The sequence below is a fragment of the Oreochromis aureus genome, linkage group 1, assembly GCF_013358895.1.
Source record: "Oreochromis aureus strain Israel breed Guangdong linkage group 1, ZZ_aureus, whole genome shotgun sequence".
Taxonomy (NCBI): domain Eukaryota; kingdom Metazoa; phylum Chordata; class Actinopteri; order Cichliformes; family Cichlidae; genus Oreochromis; species Oreochromis aureus.
The window spans coordinates 10960059-10981191 of NC_052942.1; the positions used below are offsets into that span (position 1 = coordinate 10960059).

At 36.5% G+C, this 21133-nt stretch overlaps 1 protein-coding gene across 1 annotated transcript in view; it reads left to right on the plus strand.

The window, feature by feature from the left end:
• The window catches only part of luzp2 (leucine zipper protein 2), a 147197-nt gene that overhangs the window by 63804 nt on the left and 62260 nt on the right, over window positions 1-21133 (plus strand). Inside the window, exons 2-4 of the mRNA XM_031751500.2 lie at window positions 11852-11969; window positions 16265-16335; window positions 19765-19846. Of these exons, the coding sequence (XP_031607360.1) occupies window positions 11852-11969; window positions 16265-16335; window positions 19765-19846 (271 nt within the window). The remainder of the gene's footprint in view (window positions 1-11851; window positions 11970-16264; window positions 16336-19764; window positions 19847-21133) is intronic.

Consider the following 21133-nt stretch of genomic DNA (forward strand, 5'->3'; position numbering starts at 1 on the left):
TCCAGGTTTTCTTGTCGCTAATATTGCGTGACTCATTTTGGTTGGAGGTTCGAAGTCATCCTCTTCGATGAGCAAATTTAGATTTAGGTGGTTTAGTCATTTGTACGTTTTTATCACATCACTTCATCTGGCATTCCGAGGAACACGAGCGGAAAAATGTCCCACTCAGTAATAACTGCCACCATATCAAGTGCCAGATGTAAGACTTGCTTTTCTTCGGCATTAAATATCGTCGTGTTAGTAAACAGGCCCAAAGTGGTCATTCAGTAAATATTTGCGAGTAATTTCCAGAAAGAAATGAAGGGAATATGAAGGGAAATTTCACAAGGGGATTCATATAAACAAAAAACCATGACACTATTTTAATTTGCATTATTTATTTGGATTTAATTATGCATGACCCAAATCACATGTTTTTTCTTTATTCTTTAAATATTCAAATATTCTTTTGAATATTTAGGTCTCTTTAAACCCCTGTAATCATTTTCTGGATGCCATATAAAATAACATTAAATAGCTCCGTCATATGCTGTTTGAAGTATGTTCACAAATGATTTAGTTAAAAACCAGACCGTTAGTGGATGATCAGCCGTGATGTGGTACGTTCTTATTCCTGCTCTTGCTGCTCATAAAATAATCAATTTAGAAAAGCCTAATTTTCTTCTATGCTCATGCTACTGTAAATAGCCTCGCTCCAGTATTCAGCTTTTAGCACCCAGCACTCAGTACTCATATTTATTAGACAAGGCAATGGCAGCACTGTCTTATGAAGAAACTTATCAAAAAGTGGTAACTGAATAATTTTCAAAACGGGGGGTGTAGAGGGAAATCACATATTTTTAAATGCTCTTCCTGTTGGTCTTAAGGAAGACCACAGATGGCCATATTCATTCTTATCAACCAAGGGTGAAGACCTCTATTAACCTTGGTTCATTTCAGTCTTTTTTAATATTGGTGATGTTTGTAGGCGTGATAGATAATTTTCCTTTCAATAGAGCATAATGTGGCACAGTTCATGAAAAGCAAAGTAAATGGGTTGCAGATTAGGGTTGAATTCTATACTTAATATGCTAATAAGTGTAATTATAATTTTGATAAGAAATGCATGGAGATCAAGGAGAGAATCTCTGCCTTGACTTTGTAATATATCACCCAGTTTATGTGTCTCACTGTTAGCTTCTCACTTTTTGTGGAATTTGGCTGAAGACAGATTCAGATCAGATCTTTTCTCTTCTTTGTGCATTACAGCAATGTGTACATGCCATGAAAAGCATGATTCTTGAAGGTGGAGGAGATCTATGTCCGATGTTTATGTGCTTAAAGCCTGCTGCCATCTGTCATCTTACTCATTAGACAGAACCTTGTCCTGGTCACCACTTTATTCAGAGTGTGTGGTTGTTATGACTTTTTGCATGTATGCATACTTACACTCTGCAAACTGCCAAGAGCCCTGTTAAAGAGAAACAGTGTGTACTTATCACCACCAGGCAGTAAAGCTGAAACATTTCAAAGGAACAACAGAATGTTGTCAACATGATGTTTTTTCAACTCAACTCATTATTTAAACAAACTGGGCAAGCTACTATTAATATCTGCAAATAATTAACAGTTAATTTACTGTAAAATACGAAGCTTAACTTCACATATTATAAGAAATACTTTAAATAAATACTGTAATACTTTTCCAAAAAGCTGGGAAATTAAATGTGAGGGAATAACACTGTTGCCACCATGACTGTAGGTAAAAGCTTGTCTGACTATTGTAATTAAATCAATGCGTTTATGAAACAAACTGTTCTCTTGTTTACAACAACACTTTGATATGAAACCCTTTGGCATGAACCGGAGTCGACATAGCACCCCCCTTTGAGTGCCTGCAAAGTACGTACAAAAGACTGTGCATCAAAGACACTGCAAACTCTGGGAAACTCTGTCATCATCCTCACCATCACCTGAAATATGCTCGATCCCATAACATATTATTGTGAAAGACAGATTCCTTAGCCTTTGGGCTGTTTTCAAAGAAAACACACACACACACACACACACACACACACACACACACACACACACACATATATATATATATATATATATATATATATATATATATATATATATATATATATATATATATATATATGTATATTACACATATTATTATTTATTATATATATTTTTTCTAAAGGAGGCAAACCTTTAACCCTTTGTACATTGTTTAATGTAAGTGTGATCTGGCTGCACTTTTTTCTTGCTTTTGCATATCTTATGCTGCTTAGCACTGATTCTAGTTGAATAGTAAAGTGATATCTAAATGTGTCAGTGTCTTATACTGTGGCTAAATATGAAAAACCAGTGAATTATTTCCTAAGACGGTTTATAAGAAATCACTAAATGTAAACTTAGGCTGAACAGGTAATTGAGAATTCTATGTCAAATTATTTGCTGAGGTCATTAAAAAAAACACAGCTTGTAGCTGTGTAGAAAAATCACAGTCCTGCAACTTGAGAGTGGGTGGTTCTTTGCCTCAGGATGATCTGTGCAAAACTAGCAACAACATCAGAAACAACATACCCAAACAAATATCCACCAGAGACAGTGCTGCATTCCTGAGCTCATAAACTGTGCATTTAATATGATTTGTAAGACAGAGGAGGAATGAAAATGCACAACTCACAGTGGTAGTTAGGTTTTTAGGAAAGGCAGGAGGTTATGACATCACAGGGGCGATGTTTTCCAGGGTGGCATGGATGTGGGAGTTTCAGATAATGGCTCAATTCCAAAACAGTAAAGCAAAATATGTGCAGCAGAATATTTTCTTTTGAAAGTGAGTGGATAGCTGTAAATAGGCCAGTATACATTTTTTCTATAACACGGGGTGATCACATTTGAAGGCAGCAGATTTAAAGGTTATTAAATTTAAAAAAATAACAACATAGGATCCCCACACTTTAATAATTGGAGCTGAAAATGCCTTTTTTGTTTCCCACTTTTTAACCTTCTGCACTCTGAATGTTGTCTTTTTTTTTTTACAGACCTACAGATATCTCAATTTTATATGGAATTTGCCACATTTACTACATTACTTGTTAAGTGATTTTTAGATATTTATACATTGTGCCCTCAAAAACTCCATAAATTAACAAACAAATACACTGCAGTTTTTTGTAGTGCAGTGCATTACATCAAATTCTGTTTGTGCAAAAGTTTTTATAAAGGATATCTTTTTAATGAAATGATAAAATGAAATTAATAGACAATAATCACAGTACTTATATGAATAGTTATCTTTTTTTCTTCTAAAAGTATTGCCATGTTATGTTCTCTAGTTTTATGATCGTGCTTAGTGTTAGGTTGCAGGTCGTGGATCATAGAATAAATCAAAGCAAAACAAAGTCATTGCCATTCAGTTTTATTGTGTGATTCAGTGAAGATCAACAAGCTCATCGAGTGAGTCATCTCGCTTGTTTTTGACTCTCTGCTCTTAAGTTGTGAGACAAGACTTAATTCATCCATTCTTTTCTGCTTATCCTTATCAGGGTTGTAGGATCCTATCCCATTTACCAAAGGGTACACAATGGACAGTGATAGGGATAACACAGGAATAGAGACAAGCATTCACACCTATGGGTAATTTAGTATCACTAATTAAGGTAACCTCACTAATTGCATGTGTTTGGACTGTGGGAGAAACTCAGAAAGAACTCGAGAAACAAGGGGTGAAGGGGAGTCCACACAGAAAGGCCCAAGCCAGATGATGGAGTCGAACACTGGACCTTCTTGCTTTGAGGCAACGATGCTAACCGCAGCGCCACTATGTCGCAGTCAACTTAATTCCCTGACTAACCTCTTTCTGCACATGTAAATTTGCTTATCATTTCATAATGTTAGTCCTAAGTTTGGCCAATAGGTTTGCTTGTAAATTATAACACGGTGTAGGTTTTTCACCACAACAACAGAACACTACTACTTTTGACATACCCAAAGAGCAAGCTTCTGTAAGTTCAGTCAAAGATGAGGCCTCTGTAACTGTCAGTCTACCTGCAGTCAAACAATAGATTCAAATAGAGTCTCGCCTATAGTCCAAATTGAGAATCCATCCGCCAGCAGGTTTCTCATCCAGATCAGAGTGGTGCACCAGTAGGGTAGTTAACCAGTAATCAAGTCACATCCGTCATCCAATTCCAAATTCTCCACCTCACATGCCCTCCCTTCCTCCCTCCCTGCTGGCTGGCTTAACTCGTCCTCTTGTGTTTTCCCTGAGTGACACTTGGAAGTTGGGAAGAGGCTTCACTGATTGCCCTTGATGTGAATCAGATGCATCTGTCTGCTTGTTGCCAGTTCTCAACTTCTTAGCTATCGGTCAGACGAGAGGAAACAAGACACAGAGCAATACTAATAGAGAGAGGCCTATCTTTCAGATAAGTGCTATTTTTCACTAGTGTGGTGATTACATTTCACAAAAACTGTGGATTTATGCAAGTATCATAAGATAAGATTTTACAATTTATTAAGGCTATGTGCCATTTATATGTAAATAAACAACATTGTTAATATTAATTATTTATTTTTGTTTTTTAGTTGTGCTTCAAGAACACATAGAGGTGTTCTATTAACCAACAAATAAGATTTTATCTCCTCATCCTATGGCTGAACCTTTACACTAATCATTTAAAATATATGCTGATCAAATTTTTGGTGAACAGGTTGTTTCAAAATCTTGTTTTTTTACTTTTTTTTTGGCCTCTAATAATATTCTACTGAAAGACTGAGTGTTTCAGTTGTCAGATCAATTCAGGATTATAGTGGTAGTGTTAATATCCTGAGGTTGTTGCCTCTGGTGCATAAACAACATGTTCCTTGTGCCACTCTCTGACAAGGCTGGAAACAAAGCTGGATTAGACATTGTCATATGACGTCTCTGAGGGAAAAGGTGAGGCTCTCCCACATGTACGAAATTGCTTTATCATAAGCAAGAGCAGTAGGCACTGATGTCTGGCAGCGTATGGCTTTAAAGTAAACAAAAAAGTCCAAGCTCAATCCAGCTTGATTATAACACGACAATTAGTGAGGCTGGAATCACAGTGTTGTAGAGCTTTGAAAAACAAGAATGGGTGGAATTGCATTAGATACACTCAAATTCGAGATATAATTGTATCTGGCAACCATAAGAGGTTCCTGGGATGCTTTAAAAGCAATGATTTGCGTGATAGAAGTCTGTAGATTAGAGGTTGTGCTATAGACAAAATGAGTCACATCAAGATCATATAGTAAGCTGAAGAAAAACACAGTAATGGAACTTTGGCAGCTCTCTAAAGCCAAAGATACAAGAGGAATGTTCATAAAACAAACAGGGGTGTCGATATGCAGTTAGTCAGAAAATGAGCTTGACTTTGACTTGGTTAATTTGGAAGCAAATGCAGCTTTACCAGGCATGGAGCTAGTCTGATTGAGAGGATATCATGTCACTGTGAAAATGATTTGGATTGTATGTGACAATGAAGAGAGCACAGTGGATTGTCTGATGAGCTCAGCCCAAGCAGAAAATAGAGAAATACACTGAGGATTTACAGGATTTAGCTCTCCTTTGCATTTCACTGAAGGTATATCCTACTAATTTGAAAAATGAACATTATACACTGTGAGAAACAAACAAAAAAACTTCTACATATCTGGAAACAGTATTGTTTCTACTTATGCATGAAAATGCCTGCCAGTAATCATTGAATTATTCATCTAATATGCTAAATATTTCTATTTCAATGCCTTAAAGCTTCCAACCGGTGGGAAATTACATAACTTAAGTAATGAGCAAATTAGAAGAAATCACCTTTCAAGGATGAGACCTTGGAAAATGATATATATAGATATAGATATGCTGGATAGTTTACATGATTGACCAAAGGTTGGCAGTTGAAATATGTGTGTTTATTTTTATGGGATCATAGCTAAAAATAAATAAATAAATAAGAAAAAGTATAATGATGTTTATAGATGCACTGCAATATTATCATCCATCAATAAAATTTTATAAACATCACCTGCATTATGACAGGAATCTTCTAGATGAATGTTGTTTATTTGTGGTATTAATAATGCTGGTAACCAGTTACCAACATTATTAACTGTAGTCATATTGTAACGTATCTATTAACTAATATGTGATTTAATTATGAACAACAGTTCTTAGAGTGTTATCAAGTTCTTCATCTTTATGGCCACACAGAGCAGAAAGCTGCTAATTATGTAATTTTTTCAGATGTTTAGATGATGTAATGTACGAGAAAGAGAGAGTGAGATGCAGAATATCTGCATTTATTACTCATGTGTAAAATTGGTTTACACTATTTTAATTTCATCTGTCGAAATGATATAATACTTACATGCAAATTGCTCTTTACTTAATTGTTTTGTAACAGATTAATCCAAGCTTTATTATTCAGTGGTACTTGCTTTGAAAATCATTGTTTAAAAGTGATTATTTTGAGTTATGTGATTTGATTGACTCTTTTTTTAAAAATTCAGATCACTATTGGCTTACTACTCTGCTTTTTATCAAGCACTGCACCATTGTTCCAAACTATTTGAAGTCATCACCTTTTAAACTTTAAACTAAACATGATATCTGAATTTCATCTTAAAAACTCATAAACAATACATGCTTGTGGTATTGTGAAAAGGGATTAACATTATTTAGATTGTCAAAAAAATGAATTGTGCATTAAATATTATATCCTAATATAGGCATCCATCATCTTACCATTCGTTCATCCAGGCATCTATTGCTGTTTATGATCAAATATTAGTGAGAATTGTTAAGTAGTAAGTATATACCACTGATATCCTGATATCGTTGATAATTCAAGGTTTTCAGTTATATTCTGAGGCCAGCATTGAATTGCATACCAGGTAAATAATAATAAAATGAATTGTTGAGAACTCTTAAAAAATAACTATTTTATTTTACAAGGTCTATACCTGCATCTAAATGTTTCTGTTCATCTGTTTTGTAAAATCCTCTAAGTGCTAATTCAATTTACATTTTATGCGTTTTTGTGTTGCATTTAGTGAAATGTCAAATGCATATAGAATCTTCATGTCCTGAAATGTTGAGATGATTGAGGTCTCTGAATTGCTTTGACCTTTCCTGACAAAGCAAAAATTGACTTCCTCATCACAAATTGTTTCACTATATCCCCCAACTAAACAGTTAACGAAGATGGTAGTGTCAGGCATCCCTGACATGCATGCAATTAATATTCCCTGCTGTCTGCATTGTTTATACAACAGCTGGTAAACATGACTGACTTTTGTTGCAGATGTTGGATGGTGGTCATGCTCTGCTAGAGGAATATATTAATTCGCTGACAGGCCCTGGGCTCTCCCTGCTATTAAAACTATTTATTTACCCCCTTCTAATGGCATAATTAATCCAGCCTGAAATTGGTAGTACCACATAAACCGCTGTCTGGCCATAATCTGCATGACGGCAAATGAACTCCTTTTATGCTAGCTATTGGCTTCTGTAGTGGCTTCCTTGTAAAATATTAAATGTTTAAGTTTGGTCCTGCAGTCAGAGACATAGCATGCTATATTAGCATGCTGGCACGGTTGTCTCCTTTTGGTGTGTAGTTTTATTTTCTAGTCCAAGAACTGGAGGAAATGGTCACGGATGAATATGGACTTGAGTCCATATGAATATGGACTATTTTTTTATATACATATTAATCAGATAGTTATATGTCATAAAAACAGTGACGTGTATGCATAAAAACTGACAATTTTTATACACCCTTATGTTTTTATGATATCATACTGTTCATATTTAGCCCTGTAAGTGCTGTTAGCTAATCTTAGTTTTCTATACTGAAAAAGAAAACATGGCAACTTAGATCTTTCTCCAGAGTGCTTTTAATTCATCCACACAGAAATTAATCAAGTATTGAACATTTTTTTGCGGTGTACTCATGCACATTTAGTAATTATGAATGCTTGCTGACAAATGAGGCCTTTGCAAATAAGCCAACTTATCATATCAAGATTGCTGTCACAACTGATGGGTAATTATGTTTTCTGTCTGGGTGCTATATCACATCCCTCTGACACACCAATTGACACGCCAGGTTGCAGGGGACACTAAATAATACCTGGGGAGAAATACACCACAAGGCTTCCCAGCAGCACTTTGGGAGTAAACTTCAAGGTAAAACAGAGTTTAAGAAACCTTTTGGCTAGGTGTTTATTTTGATCATCGAATTATCTGCATAGTTGACAGGTGAACTGAAAGATTGACAGAGACCCAATTCAGCTGTGAGTGGGTGTTGAAACATCTGGTAGTAAAGAAACATCCAAAGACACTAAGCCCAGAGGGATCCTTTAATTTGTCCTTGTCTGAACCAGTGACTCCCTCCTACAGATTTTCCGTAAATAACTGAATTCCTGTTGGGGAAGGAGAGACCTGCTTACACACAGAGGTTTTAATTTATTTATTTATCATACTTTGTGTATTTATTCATATATCTTCCAGGAATGCTGCTAATCTCTAACCAGACAGTGGTAGAAAATATCCTCTATGTCATTGTATCGAGTTTTACTGAGTTTTATTTGAAAAAAAATATTTTAAAGTAGGTTTTAAGCTGTTTATAATTCCACAGTTCATCCACTTCTGAACAATACACAATATTAAAATAAAGCTCAAATAAGGTAACGACAATGGACAGATGCTTGTCACACAACACAGTATAGCAGGCAATACTGTCCAGTATTACATTCAAATCTTAGCACTATGAATAACTGATATAGATTACTCATTAATTATATACAGTACAGATTTGAGCCATTCTTTATTTATTTATGTTTTGCTTACAAGGACTAAATTTCTTTACAATTTCTGTGTTTTTAAGTATTCTTGTGCTTCAGGCTTTCAAAGTTTTTTTCCTTTGACATTGGCTGCTTTTTCACTAACTTTTTCAGTTTAGCCTTTGAATTTTTTTTTATATCCAGAGGAATGTTTTTATAAATCATTTAAGCATATAAAGGCACCTAACTCAAAGGATGAAACAGTTTTGTTTCCACACACAACAGACAACTTAGTAGAAAACCAATTATAAAGCATGACTTGAGGGACTTGAAAAATGAAAAATATTCATAGTCCATCTCCTATTAACAGTGGACCATGAGCTCCTGTACTATAGCTCTCTATGAGAGCACAACACAACCTTGGATACCTATATTGAGCCATTGCTTGGATGTTGACTCTATGTTCAGTGTTGTCTCCCTTAGCCTCTGCAGTTCCATTTCATACTGCGGGGTCTGCCTCATATAACTCAGAGACCTGCTGTGACTCCAAGGGCAAAGAAATATTTGTCCTCAATAATCAGATCCTATAAGAGATGCCTCCCACGCAATCTCAGGAGTTTGATGAGTATCATAAAGGCAGCCAAATACTGATTTCAATCTGCAGATGCCTGGAAAGAAAGATTTCATTATCTCAAACACCATGACTTTATGACCACGTGCTTGGTGGTGCCGTTTCTGACCATAAGCCTTTTTTTGTCAAGCATTTGTCAGGCATTCTGGTTGTCATTATCGTCATTAACGTCACTGAATTGCAAAAAAGGGCGATCTTTGTTTCACAGAACCCAGCTAGAACACTGAACTCTCGGGAGGTCATGGTACAATCATGCAGCTGTTACCATTTGTTTTCTCTAATGAGCAGTTTATAGTAGATTGGGAAGAATTAAGAATCAGACTTCATCTCAGAAGCTTGTAATATACATGTTTCTGCGTCAATGGGCCTCAAATTATGGGTCTTATTCATTTCACAGCTACCGAAGGGTCTATTCCATTGGGTAATGAATATTATGGCAGACAGGGAGGGCTCGCTCACCCCATCTTCCCCCTGTTGCTTGAACCTGTAATAAATTTCCTGCCATTGCCATATGGTACCAAGTCATGTGTGGGATTCAATATGCCATGTTATTTATTTATTTCCCAGGTGTTGCTTTTCTGTTAGTGATTTATGTGTTATTGTGTGTGATCTCCATCTGGGATCTATGACATGGGTTGTGGAGGGTTTTTTGGAAGACGGCCCGAGTTGAAACACAGCCATGGGTACAGAATATTGTAGCAGTCGAATGCTGCTAGGACAGTCAGGAATAGGGAATGGTCAGCAACATTTTGTTGTAGTGATTCATGTAAAGAGAGAAGGGCAAGTGAGAAAATTTGTGAAAAAGTAAATATCTTTCTGTATATGAAGGTTCAGATTTTTAACTTGGTTTTCTTTCTTAAGTAACCCTATCTCATGCAATGCATCCAAAAAAATGCCATCCAAACTTTTTTTTTTCCATTTCTCTTCCTTATTCATTTTTGTCATGTTGTTGGAATAAAGTTGATCTGTGACCCATAGACTTTGGGTCCCCAAAAAATAATTTGTCAGAAATTTTTAAATTGCACTGTATCACAAAAACAATGCAGATATACAGATTGGGATCATTAATACCAATAAATCAAGCATGCTGTGCGCATTACTGCCTCATACATTATCTTTGAGCCTCAACTCTAATATTATGGTGACACATTATGTCAATATGATTACAAATCACTCATTTCTCTCAGGGTCCAAGGAACCATTACTGCTGCTACTGCTGCATAACTTGACTTATCTAACTGGTATGCATGGAGAAGTATTTGAGACAGCCCACGCTGTAGAAATGCTAAGCCCAGAGAAATAGATGTTAGGGTTATGAGGGGGTCCCTGGGAGATTTTGCTCCACAAAAGTGGAAAAAATATGTTAAAAGTACATATACTAATGTCTCCGCGTGTGTGGGTTTTTTTTTTTTTCCAGCACCTATCCAAAGTCCAGAGGTACGGCGGGTAGGCTATTTTGTGACTGTTATTTTAAACCATCCCAATTAAACTCAAGAGGTCATCACTGTAATCAAATGTGCAGGCTTTAGGGGGAATTTAGAACCTCTGGGCTATTTTGTTTGCAGGGTAACTACATTCAGATATGCTTAATTTCAAACACCTCCCAGAAGAGTTGTCTCTGTCCTTGAGTCAGTAAACAAGGATGTTAGATTAAATGAAAAATAGATTTTCCGTTATTAGATTGTTTTCCAACAGTGAAAGTGAACGTGTAGTAAATTAGAACTCTTTTAACTCAATTAAGGGAGCAAAATGGAAATTAAGTTGTTATCTTTAGCTGCCAAAAGCCAAATATAACACATCATATTTTAGTCAAGTCCTGGGCTATCGCTGATTTTGTATCTGCTCACCATGGCCTCTTAATCACTTTTTTGTGCCCTGATCTTCAATAGATCTCTCAGTGGGGATTATAGTGTGTCATTAAGAATGAAAAATAATATCTTTATTAGGGCTATAGTTGATGCAAACATGCTGTGAAATATTATTTGCCTCTCTGGAAGCTCAGTAATAAATGACAAGAACGCCTCTGCACTGCCATTCAATAGAGTTTGGAAAAGGGAAACACAGGATTTGACAAATGTGCCCTGCAGAATTTTTTCCTTAATAATTGGTTGGACTACATGAATATTTAAATGGAAATGCAGGGTTATACCTCTGGTCAAAAGACCTATCTCTGTAAAACGAGCCTTCACTAAATTGGTTGATTGAAAGGAATAGAAGATTTTTTTCCCCATCTTTCTGTCGTAGACTGTGCCGAGTAGATATTAAGTTTCTCTCTTTTTGCTCTACCCTTTAGCTTTAACGATGGTGCTCTTAATCTGGTTGAAACACCTCGTTCTCCTAAGGGTGCCAATAAAGAGTGGATTTTTTTAGCTAGTGGCAGACACTTAATAGTGAAATTTCATTCCTTCATTCTCTCAACAGACAAAGTTACGATGGGCTGGAAAAGAAGCTAAAGGAAGTCTTCACTGAACGAAGCAGCATTCTGCACCAGCTCTCCAAGACTTCAAAGGAACTGGACAGCATAAAAGGCAACCTTCAGGTTGAACTTTTACTGTTTCTCTTTTTTTCTTTGCAATGTTTGAAAGTTTATTCGGCTGTGAATTTTGGGCCGCGGGTACAGTCATTTTCTAATCCCTGTTTTCAGCCATTTGAAGGCTGGATTCACGAGTCCTTGCACACATTTTTAGTGAATTTGCTGCAAACCTGTTATTAAATATTAAGGTAGAAATGTTTTTAAGTTCAACAAGCCCACCCATTGTTACATACGTGATGTGTTACTGTTTCTACAGCTGCTGAACAATGTAAATGTAGATCACAGACTGTGTAAGTCATTTTTTTGCATGAATAAAAACCCAGGGCTTTACAGAAGTAGACAACCAGAAATCCAACATTATCGGGAAAGTTCAACATAAGGATGGATCCAACATGGTCTCATTCTCTTCTCAGGACCTTTAGCTGTCACTGATAATCTTCTCAAATTACATTTACTAAAACTTTAAGTACAGTAATTTTTTTTATTAGCGTTGGTATCACTGCAGTGACACTTTAGGTTAAATGTTCAATCAGATGTTCATACAGAAAAAAATCCACAGGCTACTTCAATTTATAGTAGCAAAGAACAAAAGGATTCAAACTTCTTTCAAGTTGTCACAACTTAAATATGAAATTTTGACCTATGCTTTGTAGTTGTGAGAACTCACTTCTACCTATCCAGTATCTATCTATCTATCTCTCTATCTGTCTAGATAGAGAGATAGATAGATGTGTGTGTGTGTGTGTGTGTGTGTGTGTGTGTATTTAGAGGATGCTTGCCCTAATTAAATTTTGGCTTGAAAATAAGGTTGGGAAATATATATCACACCTCCTGCAGTGAGGGTGGTTTGCATGAAGTAAGAAAGTTTCTTTTTTAAAAATGAGCTCATAAGACAACTTTGAGTGATTACGAGGATTATTTGGTTTGTCGCAAAGACGGGTATCAGTTGGTTCTGCCAAATAACAGTCTTGAACATTTCACGTACCTTATTATCCTGGACAGTAGATGTTATAATGCTGTGAGAACACAATTACCACAGTGCTGGATACTGCAAAACACTTCTTACCAGTCAGTTTAGGTCAACTTCATTATGGCTTCTGGCAGTAACAAGAAAAAAGTCAGTTATAAATTCAGATATTTTAATCACTTGGTATTTTTCAGTCGCATCAGGATATGCAGCGGCAATCTTACAAAACATGCCTCCCACTTGGATGGTTAGGTCTGGGGAGCCAGATGCCCTTCTTTTTCTATCCAGCACTTATAAAGTTGCTGTCTGAGTGATACTTTCCTCTGTGCAGCAGCGTTTTGCCGCTTTAGGCCAATTTGTCGTCTACTGGAATAGTCAGAAAATCAATAATCAAACGAATTATATGCCCAGTTTTCCATCAGTGGTGTGTGTTTGCAAGAGATGTCCCATGTGTCTGGAAAAAGCTCATGTAGTCTGTCTACCACTATTCCCTGGGGCAGGCTTTGATGTCTACTCACTCCAGGCTAGCTAGTTTGGCATCAATCTTCGCCGTGGGCCCTGTGCCAGCGTGCTGGGCAGGGCAGAGGTTGTGTTGGATTCGAATTTCTGTGTAGTGGAAAAAATCTATTCTTCAAGGGGGAAAACATCATCAACATTTAAAAGAGAATCAAGTCAACAGGATAAATCATTTAATGTTTCTGGAAAGAAATGATGGACCATGTGAAGTGTTTTAAAACATAATGAGCTGCCCTCTAGGTGCATTTCGGTAACCCTAATAATTAAACCTATTGTGATTGGGACTTTAGTCTTTGCTGCAGCTCCAGGGATGTTAAGAAGCAGTTAACTGTGGGCTTTAAGTAGCTGCTTTGTTGTTTAAATTTAACGTCGTGACCACATAACTTGAGAGGATTTGCACATTTAACACAATGTAAGCCCATTTTGTAGCTGCCGCACAAAAAGAGTCTTTCAGTGATTTTTATTGTTGTTTGTGTTACAGAGTCGATTACTGAATACTAACTAGTCTTTTTCTCCACAAATAAAAACATTGGTAGAATGGTGGTTCTTATGGGACCTGAGTCATCAATGTGCTCTTGGAGTAATTTTGGTCAACTGATCATTTACCATTTAAAAAACAACATTTTGTGTCTACATGGGCTAATGCTGTCTAATGTTAAAATCATTTTAGTGACCTGAAACTCCAAGTGTGACAAAATTGTAAAAAATAAACACAAAAATCTAAGAAATTAGAAAGGCACTGCATATACTCACCAGCCACTTCATGTGTTACGGCTTGTTAGTAGCGGGCCAGTCTCTCTTTTGCCTTCAGAACTGTCTTAGTTCTCTGTGGCATCGATTCAACAAGGTGCTGGAAACATTCCTCGTCCATGATGCAAATTTCCTGTTCAAAGCGTCGTCTATTGGACTGAGATCTGGTGCCTGTGGAGCCCATGTCAGTACAGTAAAGTGATCATGTGAAAGAAGCCAGTTTGAGATGATTTGAGCTTTGTGACATGCTGTGTTAATCTGCTAGAAGCAGCCATCAGAAAATGGGAACACTGTAGTCAATAAGGGATGGACATGGTCAACAACAATGCTCATGTGGGTTGTAGTGTGAAACGATGCTCAAACGCCCAAAGTGTGCAAAGGAAACCCCATTAAACTACTAGCAGTGGCATGGGTGGTTGGATGGAGCCATGTTTCCATGGTGGAATGTTGCAGCAGAAATCAAGATTTCTCAGAAAAAGCAACATTTTTCCATTTTTCTTCTATTGCTCAGTTTTGGGTTCCTGTTCGTAGCTGGCAGGAGTGGTACCAGATGTGGTGTCTGCTGTAGCCCATTTGCTTTAAAGCAATCCACCCGAGAGAGATCGGTTTTAGACATAGAATTCAAACAATTAAAAACAGTGTTACTATGCTGTATCTTTTATTAAATATTGGCACATACCTGTGAAACCATACTGTAAATACATGACTTCCATGACAGGTCCATACAGCTTTGTAATTTTTTTTTATCATGTTCTCAGTTGTTGTGAGAGAATCGCTTCTGCATACATTGCCTATAATAAGGTTATTTCATTTATCTATCGAGTCATCAGCTTAAAGAAGTGGCCATTCTCCTCTGACTTCTGGCATCAACAAAACATTTTCATCCAGATAACTGCTGCTAACTGGATATTTGCTCTTTTTTGGACGATTTGCTGTAAACCCTGGAGTTGGTTCTGTGGAAAATTCCAGTAGATCAGCAGTTTTGGATACTCGGACCAGCCCATCTGGCATTAATAACAATGCCACGTTCACTGACACTCAGTTTGAATTTAAGCAGGTCATCCTGAACATGTCTGCATGCCTTTAAAGTACCTTTAATAAGCAGTTCATCAGGTGTATCTAAGTAGCTTAAGTGGCTGATGAGTGTTTGTTATTATATAATTACAATAAAGCAAAACACGAACATGTTGCCATTTGATTTTGAATACGACAAAACATGAAGTCAAAATAAATAGAAAACTAAATAGAAACTAAATAGAAACCAAATTTGAAGAATTTAAATCTGTCCATTCAGCTCGTGACTCTGACAAATCATACAAATCACTGAAATGCCACTCAGATATACTAAATGTGCAGCTCTATTACACCATTAGTTTATTTACTTGAGTGCAAATACATTGCCTCTTGTAAGCAGATGCTGTTCGCTCTTTTTTTTCTTTATTTCTCTTCATAGATTAACATGAAATGGGAGTCAGGCGCTGGGGAGGAGCTTGTTTCAGGCATTATGGAAATGTGGCGTTAATTGCCATAGATATCACCTTCAAGCACAAGTAAAGATAAACTATCTCTCCCTTGGAGTCCACATTTTCTTACAAGTCTGTAAATTTCTGTTCTGTTCATAACAAATAAAAATATCTTGGAGGGCTTGTAGGGCAATCAGAGACCTGACTAATTCATAATTACCCATCAGGCAGGTGCTGAGGCACCAGTAGAACCCAATCTGTGCTTCTGCATGTACTCTCATTAGGACATTCATCAGCAGATTGTTAAAAGCCATATAATTTGGGAGGAGGGATAGGGGTGTCTCAACATTTTACATCTGCTGCATGGTTTTCTAACAGCCACCTCAGAAAACCTGGCAAGATTCTGTAATGTGTACCGTAGAATAAATGTCACAGCAAACAGTAAACGCATACAGTAAATGCATACACATGCTTTTTTATACTGTATATTTGTTTCCATTTTCTGTTGATGGTGATATGAAGTAATTTTCCTTCAGAAGTTTTTCACGTAAAAAAAAAAAATTGTGCCTTTCCTGGAAAAACACAGTGTCTCTGTTCTCTTTCAGTCACTGAAAAATGATGACAGAGTAGCCAAGAAAGATGTGCAGAGGATTTTGGAGCTGAGCCACAAACAGAGGTAAAGTGGGGCATCATGCATGACTTAGACATGAGCTACCAACAGTGCTGTGCAGTTCACTAAACTGCCATCAAAAATTAGGTTAGAAATTAATAACCATCAGTAAAAAATGTATAATGATAAATAAAATCATGCGCTTACTCCTGTTATGCTGTTGTTGCGAACCTCTCTTGAATGTCTTGTATTAAGCTGGTATTCAGATTAACAAGATAATAACAGGTTCTTTTTTATTATTTATTTTTATTTGTTTTCAAGTGTATTTAAAATTATAGGAGACACTTTTTATGAAGATATAAGATAAAAAAGGTCCACTGGTTATTCATAGCCCACAGATACGTTCCTAAGGTTCAAGCTGCAGAAGCATATCCAAGATTACACCACGTTTCAGTCTTAATCATCCAGTGATATCCTCAGATTCTGTTACATGTAGTTGTGCAAGCCAAACTTTAGAGTTCTGAGAAAACTGACACCCAATTTGCGTTTCGATCCCGGACTCGGGGTGAACTTTAACAACTGAGATGTGTTTTGTTCATGAATTTCAACCACAAAGAGTTTAAATAGCTTTCATTTGGATTTGTTTGTGTGACTAGTTGCTCTTCCTTAGCAACAGCACCCACAAAAGCTTATGAGTATAGTAATCATCTGAGCCACCCGCCATGCCAACATGACATGCCAGCACATTTTCTCTGCTGAAATAAGAGTAATAACAATAAGAATAAGAAATACTTTATTTATCCCAAAGCTTGGGAAATTGCTGTGTTTCAGCTGCCAGCACATGAAAAACAACATAGCTCAATAAACACAATATCACAGAACAAAATAAGTTGGAAAGGACAAAAATATATATACTAGACAAGAAGCTTGATTAAATATACGATATATACGAATATCTGGTATTAATTGGTAAAGAGTTTCTGTATCTGTCCTTGTGGCTGGTGGCAGGTGTGTCCAGTTTGTGGCACAGTGGATGGTATAGAACCATTAATTCACACCCAGTTATTTGGATGACTTCTATGTAAGCTGATGATAGAAACCAACAGCAACAATAGCAATGACGATAAGCCCTGGGAAATTCAAATGCATTCCAACAGCTAGTTGTGCAATATTCAGTCCACTGAACTGTCTGAAATCACAAAACATTTCAATCACACGGTGGTCCAAGAAGCGAGAGGAATGCAGACTGGTGGTTGTTGCACAAACCTCTAGAATCTTTTGGTGATCTGATTCTTTTATGTTTTGCAGTGTATTTACACACTGGATAATATTTACTAGTGAATATAGATGATAAGAAAAACAGAATTCTGTCATGACACTGTTTGTATTGTCATATGAAGATTTAAAAAGCAGTGTCTGCGTAATTACGTCATGTCCATCAGGTATCTAACGGAGGAAATACATAATGATAAGTAATGACTTGCTCATTGTTATTGAAGATGGTACTTTTCAGGTGTTGGCCAGTGTGTCTCCAGTACACACAGGAGCAGGTAGATAATTCATAATTCAATCACAAACCTGTCTTCTGTATTTAAAATTGATATGCCTGCTTTCATTTTGCGAAAAAGCAAGTATCTGTGATTTAGAGCTTTTTTTTTTAGTGAGCTGAAAAAGTGTTTAACTTAAGTGCTTTACCAGTTAGAACTGTCTGATTAATGTTGTGTGTAATGAGACTGCTAATGATTTGGAGTCATTCATGGCCTTCATCCTCCCTGAAATGTCAGCCTGATTGAAGTCCAGCTGTGTGTGTGTAGTATCTTGATAGCCAATCAATAGCCTATCAGCAGTCCATGGCAGCTCTCACATGTCATCCAGCTAAAAAACTATAAAGCAGTAGCTTGGCTCAATGTTGCCTACCTAGCATTTGTGAGCCACAACTTTTTCAATGTGTTATTAATCCACCTTTAGAGTTCCAGTGTCTGCCAAGTGTGATTACCAGCTGGCTCCATTATCGTGAGTGCAGACAGGTGATTCATTGCAGGTCATTTATTTTTGTCAAGTCTTAACAGAAATTTGATTGGCTCCTGAAAATAATTTTGGTCCAAACAACAATGCAAAAAAAAAAAAAAAGTTAAAATGTAACAGTTTTTAAATAGCAATTAAAATAGCTTAACTTACTTTCAATCCTTTTTGTATTTACTTATCACAGGCTCTTCAAGGTATGTCAGTGTCACATTTACTGTCTCTTTTTTGGCAGTTTAGACAGTTTTGATATATTATGTACAAACACTTCCAAGTATTGGATGCAGTAGATGTGAATATAAATGAAAAACCAAAGCAGGGGTGGTTGGTTGGTCACTGTGAAGAAAAATGTTTTTTAGGTTGAACTTATGCCAAGAGACAAGACCACTGGCATATAAAGTACAGCAGTATATGACTGCTGAGCAGTGACATCCTTTCCACTCTGAGTGTTGCTGTACTGCCTTGAAAGATAATGTCCCCTAACTACACTACTGGGTGACTGTGACATATGTCATATACTTCAGCCATGCTTGGAAACAGTAAATAGGCTGTTCCTTCTAATTTTAACTGGGCTACCTTGTGAAGTGATTTCTACAAGCGTTTTTGATACCACTGACCCACATCCCCTGCCTCCTTGATTTATAATTCCCTGTTATCTGTGCTCAGGAGCACCAAACTATATTGAATTACAAATTACAGTCGAATGCATAAAAGTTTAATTTTATGTTAAACACATAATTCATTCTGCATTAGTCATCACACCACATGAATCATATCAAAATTCAGGGAATTTTAATACACTGCAAGAAGCAATATAGCAGTGCAGTGCATTGCAGCAAACTTGGTCTTGTATCTCGTCTTTCTACTTGAACCTAACAGCCATCTCCTGCTGCTGGCTTCATGGGAGTGTTTGCTAAATTCTATATTTGTTAAAGATCATATACATAGAAAATTAAACTGACTGTAGTCAGGCCTTTTAAATTCAAACAAAATCATTAAATAATAAATGTGAAATTGTTTAGGATCGAAGAAAGATGTGTGGCTGCTATGAACCAAAGTGTGAACGTGAACAATTTAAAAGCATTTCAAAGCACCAGTTAAAAAATGCCAACATATTTTCCACCCTGATTGCAGTTAAATGCACCATTATTGCATCATCCATCCACAAATTAAGCTAATTATGTTTTTATCTTAAAAAATGTGTGTAAACAAAATATTTCCTTTTGATTCAAATTCATGAATTTGTTCATATCCTGCTCATAGATTCATAATAAAAATCGTCCAACTGATCACAGATGACAGCAGATGTAAGTTGGTGGCAAAGACATTAGTAAAATTTACTTCTGTCCAAAAAAATTGCTTTTAAGAGTGATATATCTAAGAAGGCCATTCTGTGGTAGAGCAGTCAAGGCCTCTGAAAATGTAAGGAGGAAGTGCTAACAGAGTGTTTCTCACTTCCCTTTCACTTGACAGAGAGGAGATGAAGTCCCTCCAGGCAGCCTTGCAGAAGCAGCTGGATGAGGCAAATGAGAAAGCGGAGAAGCAGCAGGCCACGGTAAGACAGAGCTGACCTGACCATCAACATCCGGTCTTGTCTAACCAGCATTGTCACCTGTCACACGGGGCCTTCACTGATCCACACTCATTACCCAGCAGCAAGCTCCCACCTCTGTCCTTCACCATATAATTGAAACTTTCAGAGTGAACAAAAGCTTTGTGTCAGCTATTAATTTGTTTGAACAGAAATCCAGAGTTCAAAGATGGAAAGTTTACTATATTATCATTTAAAAAAATAAATAAGCAAAGGTCTAAAATTATTATAGTCAGCTGATTAGTTTTCTGTTTATCACCAAGTAAACAAATCATTTTCAGCATCATGTTAAATAACAACATATGCAGATGATACTTTGCTTTAACTGTCAACGTTACCAAAGATGCAAAATATGCCTATTTTAGTTCAAAACACAACAAAAGCATGTTTAGTTTTGTGATTATTTATAATAGATGCAACCATGAAGCATGCAACCTGTGTTACAAGATACGTGAAAATTAATTAAATTTTAATAATGAAGTAATGAGATTTTTGGTGTCAGTGGAAAACATCATTTCTGTTAACTCCAGTTTTAATAAAATCACAATATTTTAATTACTGAACCAATTCAAAGAAATGCACCTCTAAGGAGTTCAAATAATGTTTCGTTGCTACCAAACAATATGAGAAGCGATAAGTATTTACATGTTTAAATTATTACACAGTGGAGAAGTCTATATTTAGTTTCAGCAGCTTTACTGCATTTGGTAACAGGTAAGGTTGAAAGCAGCCTTAATTTAAGACAAACTTTAATTTCTTCATCATGATAAGTATAAGTACTCATTTTAATGTACTTGCTCTGAGAGGCTTTTTTATAAAATTCAGATTAAAAAATGTATTTTGGCATCGGCGGTGATGCTGCATTAATACACTGTATGTGCTGTGCATTACTGTATTGGCCCACATTTCTAGTCTCATACTGTTCTGAGAAACCCTCTCTTGTTCCTCCACTTACTCCTTATCAACAAATCAGCATAAATCCTGTCTAGCTGCACTGACAGCTACAGTACTGGAATGCTTCTAGGATTTTCAATATATGCTAATGAAAATCTGGCCTGTAACAGTGCAGGCTTCTTATGCACAGTCACAGCGTTTAATGGGCACCGTGACATTACAATCGACAATCAAATCATGGACTCCCAGCGAGATAAACAAAAGTACAGTAACATTTCCAATGACGTGTGTGCCATTTTCCTTTGCCTGGTGACAAATCCCAGTTTCTGGTTTTTGTGGTTTGACATTTACATTCTG